This window comes from Procambarus clarkii, chromosome 3 (assembly GCF_040958095.1).
Source record: "Procambarus clarkii isolate CNS0578487 chromosome 3, FALCON_Pclarkii_2.0, whole genome shotgun sequence".
Classification (NCBI taxonomy): Eukaryota; Metazoa; Arthropoda; class Malacostraca; order Decapoda; family Cambaridae; genus Procambarus; species Procambarus clarkii.
Genome location: NC_091152.1, coordinates 7,481,799 through 7,494,863, shown reverse-complemented (window position 1 = coordinate 7,494,863; position 13,065 = coordinate 7,481,799). Strand labels below are relative to the sequence as shown.

The window sequence follows — 13,065 nt, the reverse complement described above, 5'->3', positions numbered from 1 at the left end:
CTCCACGGCGCCGAAAGTCTCCAATGGAAAGGCAAACGCCAATACGATTGGTTCTAGGGCCGTCGCAAGAACTGTGAGTTCCAGGGATGACCTCGAAGTTGGTGCAAAAAGGCACAGAGACTCCAAACCCGGAGACCGCCGTGGACGTGGCCGGAGAAGAACCACCCCAGCAAGGGCAAGAACAACCCCAGCCTCCTGAAAGTCGTGCGGCCTGGGCCGCACGACCCTAGGGAGGTGGACGTCCCAGCCCCGTACCTACGGGTTCCAGACAGAGATCGTCACAGCCCCCTTTCACCCGAGGCCGGCCTCCTTCACGACCAAGCAGAAGGAAGAGTGAAAATTAACATATACAATAATTATTATTATTATATTATAATAATTAATATAATAATACTGTACCTGTAACTAGTGTTATAGTCAAGTATAACACTGTACCTGTACCTAGTCATATAACAATGTTTAGTATTACACTGTTCCTGTAACTAGTGTTATAATCATGTTTAGTATCACACTGTACCTGTAACTAGTGTTATAATCATGTGTAGTATCACACTGTACCTATAACTAGAGCTTCTAAATCAGAAAACGTACAATTATTTATTTACTGAGCGCAGACTGTGCCAAATATCACAGTGCACAAGTAATTAGTATTCTTGTGTTACAGAGAGGTGGATTCTTCGTGGAGGTTGGCGCCGTGGATGGAGAGTACCTCAGCAACTCCTTGTATTTCGAGAGAAACCTCAACTGGACGGGACTTCTCATTGAGGCTTTCCCGCAAACTTATCACGAACTCCTACAGAAACACAGAAAAGCATATACCATAAACACTGCACTAGCCATGGGCAAAGTCTCTGCAGAAATTCAGTTTTCGTAAGTAGCTTAAATATGTCTTAAAGACCACATCCATGACTCGTCCTATTGCAAGATATTAGGGAGGAAGTCTAACAGCTAATCACCATTCGATTCAAACCAGAATCTTTGTAAAAAGTTTACAGTAGTGCAGCCAAGCTAAGTATGAGACTTGAATCCTTTTAATGAGTTATGTGTGCTTTTCTGTGATGCAATGTGGCCCCATCTTCCAGCCTTCCAGCCGGAGGTGGTACCCTCTTTCCCCTTTTCTATTAAAAACTGTATTTATATAAATATATATATATATATATATATATATATATATATATATATATATATATATATATATATAGACATATATATATATATATATATATATATATATATATATATATATATATATATATATATATATATATATATATATATATATATGCAACTGAAGCACCTATATGCAACCTATATGCAACTATATGCAACTGAAGCACCTATATGCAACCTATATGCAACTATATGCAACTGAAGCACCTTTTTGCATTATTATTTTTGTATCAACCCATGTATATCTTGTAACCATCAAATGCATAATAAAGCACAAAAAATAAAAAAGGAAGGGGGTGGTAGGAGAAAAGCACACAGAAACTGTATTGGAGGGGATCTAAACATTCCCTCTAATGCGTTATGCGTGGTTTCTTCCGAGGCCATGGGTCCCCCTTCTTCCAGCTAGAGGTGGTACTCCCTTCCATATTTTATTGAATATATATATATATATATATATATATATATATATATATATATATATATATATATATATATATATATATATATATGCATATATATATATATATATATATATATATATATATATATATATATATATATATATATATATATATATATATATATATATATATATATATATATATATGCAAACAAGCCTGAATGGTCCCCAGGACTATATGCAACTGAAAACTCACACCCCAGAAGTGACTCGAACTCATACTGCCAGGAGCACAATGCACACAATTTGAACTTTGTTAATCTTTCTTCATATGAAAGATTTCTAATTTGGGGAATTAACTTAGTCATCCTTTGCTGGACACGTTCAAGTGAATTTATATCCATTCTATAGTACGGCAACCAAAACTGAACTGCATAATCTAAATGGGGCCTAACCAGAGCAAGATACAGCTGAAGAACCACACCAGGTGTCTTGTTACTAACGCTTCGATTAATAAATCCCAGTGTCCTATTTGCTTTATTACGAACATTCATGCATTGATCCTTTTGTTTTAAATTCTTGCTAATCATAACTCCCAGATCCCTTTCGCAATCCGACTTCGCAATCTCAACACCATCTAGCTCATATCTTGTAACTCTATCATCATTACCTAGAATCAGAACTTTACATTTATCAGCATTAAACTGCATCTGCCAGTCTTTTGACCATTTCAAAACCCTATTTAGATCCACTTGAAGTGATAGTGAGTCTTCTTCCGTGTTAATTTTCCATGCTACAATAACACACCACTGCATTATGCCACTACACCATGCCATTATACCATGCCACCATACCATGCCACCATACCATGCCATTACACTATGCCACTACACCACGCTACTATACCACGCCACTACACCATGCCACCATACCATGCCATTACACTATGCCACTACACCACGCTACTATACCACGCCACTACACCATGCCACTTCACCACGCTACTTCACCATGCCACTATACCATGCTACTATACCACGCAACTATACCAGGCCACCACATCATGCCACTACACCACGCAACTACACCACACCACTAAACCACGCCACTATACCACGCTACTATACCATGCTACCACGCAACTATACCACGCCATTATACCAGGTACTACATCACGCCACAACACATTGCAACTACACCACGCCACTACACCACACCACTACACCACGCTATTATACCATGCTACTATACCTCACCACTATACCACGCCACTACACCACACCCCTACACCATGCCTCTATACCATGCCACTACACCACACCACTACACCACGCTATTATACCATGCTACTATACCACACCACTACACCACGCCACTACACAACACCACTACACCACGCTATTATACCATGCTACTATACCTCACCACTATACCACGCCACTACACCACACCACTACACCACACCACTACACCACGCCACTACACCACACCACTACACCACACCTCTACACCACGCTATTATACCATGCTACTATACCTCACCACTATACCACGCCACTACACCACACCACTAACCCACGCCATCACGCTATGCCACTACTCCACTCCACTGTACCACACCATTTTACAACGCCACTGTACCATGCCACTACACCATGCCACTACACCATGTCACTACACCACACTACTACACCATGCCACTATACCCCACCAGTACACCATGCCACTGCACCCACGCAACTATTCCAAGCTACTACACCACTCCACTATACCCAGCCAATGACACTATGCTATGTCACTATACCACACCACTACCACGCCACTATACCACACCACTAAACCATGCCACTATACCATGCCACTATACCACGCCACTAAACCATGCTACTACACCACACCACTATACCAGGATACTATACCACGCCAATACACCAAGCAACTACACCATGCCACTACACCACGCTACTACACGATGCCACTATATTATGCCACTACACTTCGCCACTACAACACGCTACTCTATGCCACTACACCACGCCACTACACAACGCCACTACACCACACAACTACACCAAGCCTCTATTCCACGCCACTACACCAAGCCTCTATTCCACGCCACTACACCACGCAACTACTCCACGCCACACCACACCACACCACTGTACCATGCTACTATACCACACCACGCTTCTACACCACACCAATATAACACGCTAATACACCACGTCACTACACCACACCACTACACCATGCCACTACACCACACTACTACATCACGCCAATATACCACGCCACTATACCATGCCACTACACCACGCTACTACACCACGCTACAACACCACACCACTACACGCGTCTACACCACACCACTACACCTCGCCACTAAACGCTACACTACGCCACTATACCATTCCACTACACCACGCCACTACATGCCACTACACCACACAACTACACCAAGCCACTATACCACGGCACTGCACCACGCCACTACACCACGCCACTATAACATATCTTGATGTTACCTTGAGATGATTTCGGGGCTTTAGTGTCCCTGCAACCCAGTCCTCAACCAGGCCTCCACCCCCAGGAAGCAGCCCGTGACAGCTGACTAACACCCTGGTACCTATTTTACTGCTAGGTAACAGGGGCATACGGTGAAAGAAACTATGCCCCATTGTTTCTCGCCAGTGCCCGGGATCGAACATGGGACCACAGGATCACAAGTCCTGCGTGCTGTTCGCTCGGCCGACCGACGACCATGCCACTACACCCTTCCTCTGCACCATGCCACTATACCACACCACTATACCATGCCATTATACCATGCTACTATACAATACCACTACACCACACCACTATACCACACCACTAAACCACGCCACTACACCATGCTAGTACACCATGCTACTATACATCGCCACTACACCATGCCACTTTATAACACAAATAATCCACGCCACAACATGCCACAACACCACGCTACTACACCATGCCACTACACCATGCCACTACACCATGCCACTACACTATACTACTACACCATGCCACTATACCATGCCACTACACCACACCACTACACCACGCCACTGCACCACACCACTACACCACGCCACTGCACCACACCACTACACCACGCCACTTTACCACTCCATTATACCACGCCACTACACATCACTATTCCACGCCACTATACCACACCACTACATGCCACTATACCACGCCACTATACCATGCTACTGCACCACGCCACTACACCACGCCACTAAACCACGCCACAAAACCACTCCACTGCAAATTGCCACTGAACTACACTACTACACCATACCACTGCACCACGCCACTAAACACCACTGCACCACGTCACTATACCACGCCACTACACCACACTACTACATGCCACTACACCATGCCACTATACTATGCCACTACATTATGCCACTACACCACACCACTACACCAGACCACTATACCATACTACTACTCCAATCCACTACACCAAGTCACAATAACACACCACTGCATTATGCCACTACACCACGCCACTACTTCATGCCACTACACCATTCCACTATACCATGCCATTACACTATGCCACTACACCATGCCACTATACCATGCCACTACACCATGCCACTACACAACGCTTCTTCACCATGCCACTATACCATGCTACTTTACCACGCAGCTATACAAGGCCACCACATCATGCAACTACACCACACCACTAAACCATGCAACTACACCACACCACTAAACCATGCCACTATACCATGCTACCACGCAACTATACCACACCACTATACCAGGTACTACATCATGCCACTACACCACACAACTACACCACGCCACTACACCATGGCACTACACCACGCTACTATACCATGCTACTATACCACGCCCACTATACCACGCCACTACACCATGCCCCTACACCATGCCTCTATACCACGTCACTACACCACGCCACTACTCCACTCCACTGTTCCACGCCAATATACCATGCCGCTGTACGATGCCGCTACCCCATGCCACTATACCACACTATTAAACCACGCCACTATACCCCACCAGAACACCACACCACTGCATCACGCAACTATTCTAAGCTACTACACCACGCAACTATTCCAAGCTACTGCACCACGCCACTACACCATGACACTATACCATGTCACTATACCATGCCACTCTACCACACCACTACAATACCACTATACCACACCACTATACCACGCCACTATACGATAGCCACTATACCATGCCACTAAACCACGCTACTACAGCACACAACTATACCATGATACTATACCACACCACTACACCTCGCCACTACAACACGCTACAATATGCCACTACACCATGCCACTATACAACACCACTACATCATGCCACTACACCACGCAACTACACCAAGCCTCTATTTCATTCCACTACACCATGCAACTACACCACACCACTGTACCACACTACTATACCACACCACTACACCACGCTTCTACACCACACCAATATACCACGCTAATACACCACGTCACTACACCATGCCACTACACCACACTACTACACCACGCCAATATGCCACGCCACTATACCATGCCACTTCACCACGCCACTACACCACACCATTGCACCTCGCCACTACACGCTACACTATGCCACTACACGCCACTACACCATGCCACTTCACCACGCTACTATTTAACGCCAGTATACCACTTCACTATACGCCACTATTCCATGCCACTATACCACGCCTCAACATGCCACTATACTTTCGACTATATCACACTACTATACCACGCTACTACATCACGCCACCACACCAAACCACTACACCACACCAAACCACTACACCACACCAATTCATCATGTGACTACACCATGCCACTGCACCACACCACTACACAACGCTACTGCACCACGTCTCTACACCATGCCACTACACCATGCTACTACACAACACCATTATACCCCGCAACTACACCACGCCACTATACCACGCTACTACACCACACCACTATTCCCAGCCACAATACAACACCACTATACCATGGCACTATATCACACCATTACCACGCCACACCACTCGACCACGCCATTATACCACGCCACTACACCACTCTACTACACCACACCACTATACTATGTCACAATACCACGCTAATACACCAGGCCACTACACCACGCTACTCTACCATGCCACTACACAATGCCACAACACCACACCATGCTACACTATGCCACTATATTATGCCACGCCACTACACCACGCTAATATTCCACATCACTATACCTTGCCATTATATGCCACTTTTCCACGCCACTATACTTGCCACTATACCATGCCACTATACCACGTTACTACATCACGCCACAACAGCACACCACTACACCATGCCACTGCACCATGCCATTACACCTCGCCACTACACCAAGCCACTGCACCACGCTACTATACCACACAACTATAACACTTCACAATACCATGCCACTACACCACACTACTACACCATGCCACTACACCACATTCCTACACCCCACCACTATACCATTCGTCTACACTATGCCACTACACCACGTAACTACACCATGCCACTATACGCCTTACACAATGCCACTACACAATGCCTCACACAATGCCACAACACCACGCCTTACATCGCGCCACTACACCACACCTTACATGACGCCATAACACCACACCACTAAACCACACCTTACACCACGCCACTACACCACGTCTTACACCTTACCACTACACCATGCCTTACATCTTACCACTACACTACACCTTACACCACACCACTACACCTTACACCACACCACTACACCATGACATGCACCACGCCACTACACCATGCCTTACACCACGCCACTACACTCCGCCTTACACCACGCCATTACACTCTGCCTTACACCACGCCACTTGTTATGAATGAACTAGTGTTTCCTCGGTGAGGGGGACCAATAGCTAAGGTAAAGGATTTCCTAAAATAATTTAGTTAGGTTAGGTCCGTCCCCCAGGGAAGACAATTCCCAGCAAATAATATTTGACCTAAAACGCTGGAGTTTAGAGAGATTACCCTCCTACACTTAAACCAGGGTAAAAGAATACTCTAATATAACCTTAGTTATTATTTATTAACCCCCAAATAAACCTTCCCACTAATATAACAAATACTTTACTAACTCGATCATACGTTAAGCCTTTGATTCTACATAGACAGGAGACAAGGATTACAAACAGCAACTAGTGGTAAAGTCTTCATTCCTGAAGGGACAGAACTCACACATGTTCACTGTAAACATATGCACACGTGGTCTTTCTTAGCCACCCCAGATTTAACGCTTGGGCTCAAAACACTGGCTTAAGAGGACACAAACTACTGTTTTAAAACTATGGTGGCCAAGTAATCAATGGTAAGTTTCATAACTTGGTAAATAATGAATAAGGAGAGAGAAGACAGGAGGATGAGAAGAGGTAGTGAAACAGCCCACAAGATCTATCTATCTTGACCTATCAGTTCGAACACAGCAGAGAAGACCAAAAAAGCTCTCTAGCTACCCCATGATCGCTGCCTTAAGGATACTCAACTAATCGTGCAGTAACAATCATCACAATTCTTCCAAGACCATTCATTTCCTTGATACTTTAACAGTTCTAAGAATAGCTAACATCTATTAATAGATTAGAATAGCTAACAGAGTCTGCCCACTCTGTGAGCAACAAGGTTATTTATACGTTTGGCAGGGAAGATGGGGGAACATAAACACAAGCAGGATGCAGGTACCTTGAGTATAAGTTAACTGTTAATTAAATATCCCTCTTACATAACCCAACCTATTAATTGTTCTAATATTTACTTAATCAAGAACCCACACAAAATCCCTAAGTCAGGGCATACCAAAATACATGAGTGACTGATCCCTGCAAGAATATATACGAAACTTATCTGTCCCCTGGTTTCATGGCAGAGCCAAGTAAGAACAATACACCACGCCACTACACTCCGCCTTACTCCATGCCACTAAATCACGCCACTACACCATGCTTTACACCACGCCACTATACCAGACCTAATGCCATGCCACTACACCATGCCTTACACCACGCCACTAGACCACACCTTATACAACGCCACTACACTTTGCCTTACACAACGCCACTACACTTTGCCTTACACAATGCCACTACACTTTGCCTTACACAACGCCACTACACTTTGCCTTACACAACGCCACTACACGCCTTACACTAAGCCACTACACCATACCTCACACCACGCTGCTACAGCACACCTTACACCATGCCACTACACCTCACCACTACATCTCACCACACCAGTACAACACGTCTTACACATCGCCACAGGACCATGACACTACATCATGCCACTACACCACGCCTTACACCATGCCACTACACCACGTAACTACACCAAGCCATACATTATGTAACTACAACACACAACGCCTTCAACCCGCTCCCGCACATGACTGCACATATATGACTTAATGCTTAAAGTCAATATGTTGAATATGAATTTGTACATATGTGGTATATTCCCAGTTACATTTTTTCCAAGGCCCAAACTCTTCCTCACATACCAGTTTACATCTCGCAGTACCCGTCCATCGCCGTAGACAGCAGAATAGTCGTGATTGGTTCAATTATAATGAAAATTGTAGTTTTCAGGTCCCACATGGGTTGTGAAATTTACCTGCTATTGTCCATGCTCTTAGAATATTACAGATCAGCGACATCCTATTGAAGGTTCGTAGTTTTGTTTTGAGAAATATTAGTTGTTCTTATTAAATTATAATAAGCACTATAAATTGTTACATAGAATAATAGTGCCTCACCAATCAACATTATATACATTAGTTTGTGCTTTAAAAATCTTTAAAGAATGTATTGTAGGAACGTCAACAGAAAACGATGTTATATTGGAATGTCTATGGGTTAAACTACTGCAAACAGAATTGTATAGTGTCTACTACCTACTGTAGGATGGGTATAGGGTCCACTACCACCTGTTAGGTGGGTAAGGGGTCCATACCACTTGTAGGATGGGTCTGGGCCCAATAACTACCCATAGAATAGGTATGGGGTCCCCTACCGCCTACTGGATTAGTATATGGTCCACTACTACACACAGTATGTGTATGGCGTCCACTTCCGCCTGCAGGATGGGTATGGGGTCGACTATTGCCCACAGGATGAGTATGGATGGGTCCACTACTGCCTACAAGATGGATATGGGGGTCCACTAGCACCCACAAGATGGGTGTGGGGTCCACTACCACACACAGGAAGTGTATCCGGACCAATACCACCCACAGAATGGGTATGGGGTCCCATCTGACTCCATAATGTTGTAATTTAAGAAGAAGGTTTTGGTGGTTAACAGTGTCAAAAGCCTTATGCAGGTCTACAAATAACCCAACAGGGAACTCATTTTTATCAAGAGCTGTATGTATCAAGTTAATCATATTATTAAGTGCATCGTTAGTGCATTTTTGGGGTCTGAAGCCATATTGACAAGAGCTAAGTATATTGAGTTTGGCTAGATAAGAGTAAAGCGGCTTATAGATTAGTTTTTCAAATATTTTTGATAAGTTTGGCAGAATTGATATAGGTCTGAAGTTGTTAACATCAGTGGGATCACCACATACATACATATATACATTCATGCACACATACATTCATTCATGCATTCATTCATGCATGCATACATACATACATACATACATACATACATACATACATACATACATACATACATACATACATACATACATACATACATACATACATACATACATGCAAGCATACATACATACATACATGCTTGCATACATACAGATATACATACATACATATACGTGTAATGTCTAGGTTAATGTGTGACATAAGTGAGGTTAGATGAGGCATCTACAAGCATCAGCTGGAGGCTTGGAGAGTGTTGTTGAGTAAGGTGGTATTATGCCCAGATGGTGGAGGGTGGGTTTGACCCCCCCCCCACCCCCACGTTGATCGCAGAACGTCTAAGGTTACCTGCCACTCTCGCTTACCAAAGGTATCGCCCCCCCCAACACACACACATGCATAAGATTCTTAACTTACAATATTTATGATTTACCAATTTATGTTACTACACTGACTCTCAATTTCACAATATGAATAAACTTGGAACTTAAAAATTGTCAATCTGTTTCAAAATTGATAACTTTGTTAACTATCTTGCGGGCGGTAGTGGACCCCATACCCATCTTGTGGATGGTAATGGACCCTCATACCCATCATGTGGGTGGTAGTGGGACCCCATACCCATCTTGTGGATGGTAGTGGACCCCATACCCATCATGTGGGTGGTAGTGGGACCCCATACCCATCTTGTGGATGGTAGTGGACCCCAAACCCATCTTGTGGATGGTAGTGGACCCCATACCCATCTTTTCGGTGGTAGTGGACCCCATACTCATTATGTGGGTGGTAGTGGACACCATACCCATCATGTGGATGGTAGTGGACCCAATACTCATCCTGTGGGTGGTAGGGGACCCGATACCCATATTGTAGGTAGTAGTGGACCCCATACCCATTTTGTAGGTAGTAGTGGACCCCATACCCATCCTGTGGGGTGGTATTGGATCGGATATACCCCTCCTATGTGTGGAAGTGGACGCCATACCTATCTTGTGGGTGCTAGTTGACCCCATACCCATCTTGTTGGAGGTAGTGGACCCCATACCCATCTTGTGGGTGATAGTGGACCCCATACCCATCTTGTGGGTGGTAGTGGACCCCATACCAATCTTGTGGGTGGTAGTGGACACCTTACCCATCCTATGGGTGTCAGTGGACCCCATACCATCATGTCGGTGGTAGTGGACCCTATACCATCATGTCGGTGGTAGTGGACCCCATACCCATCTTGTGGGAGGTAGTAGACCCCATACCCATCTTGTGGGTGGTAGTGGTCCCCATACCTATCTTGTGGGGTGGTAGTGGACCCCATACCCATTTTGTGGGTGGTAGTGGAACCCATACCCATCTTGTGGGTGGTAGTGGACCCCATACCCATCTTGAAGATGGTAGTGGACCCCATACCCATCTTGTCGGTGGCAGTGGACCCCATACTCATCCTGTGGGTGGTAGTGGACCCCATACCTATCCTATGGGTAGTTATTGGATCCAGACCCATCCTACAAGTGGTATGGACCCCTTACCCACTTAATAGGTGGTAGTGGACCCTACCCATCCTACAGTAGGTAATAGACACTATACAATTCTGTTTGCAGTAGTTTAACCCATAGACATTCCAACATAACATCGTTTTCTATTGACATTCCTACAATACATTCTTTAAAGATTTTTAAAGCACAAACTAATGTATATAATGTTGATTGGTGAGGCACTATTATTCTATGTAATAATTTATAGTGCTTATTATAATTTACTAAGAAGAACTAATATTTCTCAAAACAAAACTACGAACCTTCAATAGGATGTCGCTGATCTGTAATATTCTAAGTGCATGGACAACAGTAGGTAAATTTTACATCCCATGTGGGAACTGAAAACTACAATTTTCATTATAATTGAACCAATCACGACTATTCTGCTGTCTACGGCAATGGACGGGTACTGTGAGACGTAAATCGGTATGTGAGGAAGAGTTTGAGCCTTGGAAAAAATGTAACGGGGAATATACCACATATGTACTAATTCATATATAACATATTGACTTTAAGCATTAAGCCATATATGTGCTGACTTGTGCGAGAGCGGGTTGACACCTTACACCACACCACTATACCATGCCACTACACCACCCCACTATCCCACACCACACCACACCATTGCTCCATGCCACTGCACTATGCTACTACATCACACCACTATGCCACGCAACTACACCATACCACTAAATCACTACACCACGCCTCACAAGAAGCCACTACACCATACCTTACACAATGCCAATGCACCACATCACTCCCACACGCCTTACACCACGCCACTACACAACGCAACTACACCACTCCTTGCACCACACCACTACACCATGCTAGTACTCAACGCCACTACACAACGTCACTACACCATGGCTCATAATGCCACTACACAACGTCACTACACCATGGCTCATATAACACCACTACACAATGTCACTACACCATTGTTCATATAACGCCACTACACTCCACCTTATAGCCACTACTCCATGCCTTACATGATGCCACAACACCACACCACTACACTGCGCCACTACATCTTGAAATACTTCACGCTGCTTCACCATGCCACTACACCACGCTTTACACTATGCCACTACACCACACTTTACACCATGCCAGTGCACCACACCTTACACCATGCCACTACACCATGCAACTATTTCACGCCACTACACCACACTTTACACCATGCAACTATTTCACGCCACTACACCACACTTTACACCATGCCACTACACCACACCTTA

General features: G+C 44.6%; 1 protein-coding gene across 1 annotated transcript in view; it reads left to right on the top strand.

The window, feature by feature from the left end:
• The window catches only part of LOC138367388 (protein Star-like), a 107,857-nt gene that overhangs the window by 47,622 nt on the left and 47,170 nt on the right, over nt 1-13,065 (top strand). The window contains exon 4 of the mRNA XM_069329027.1: nt 665-870. Within this exon, the coding sequence (XP_069185128.1) occupies nt 665-870 (206 nt within the window). The remainder of the gene's footprint in view (nt 1-664; nt 871-13,065) is intronic.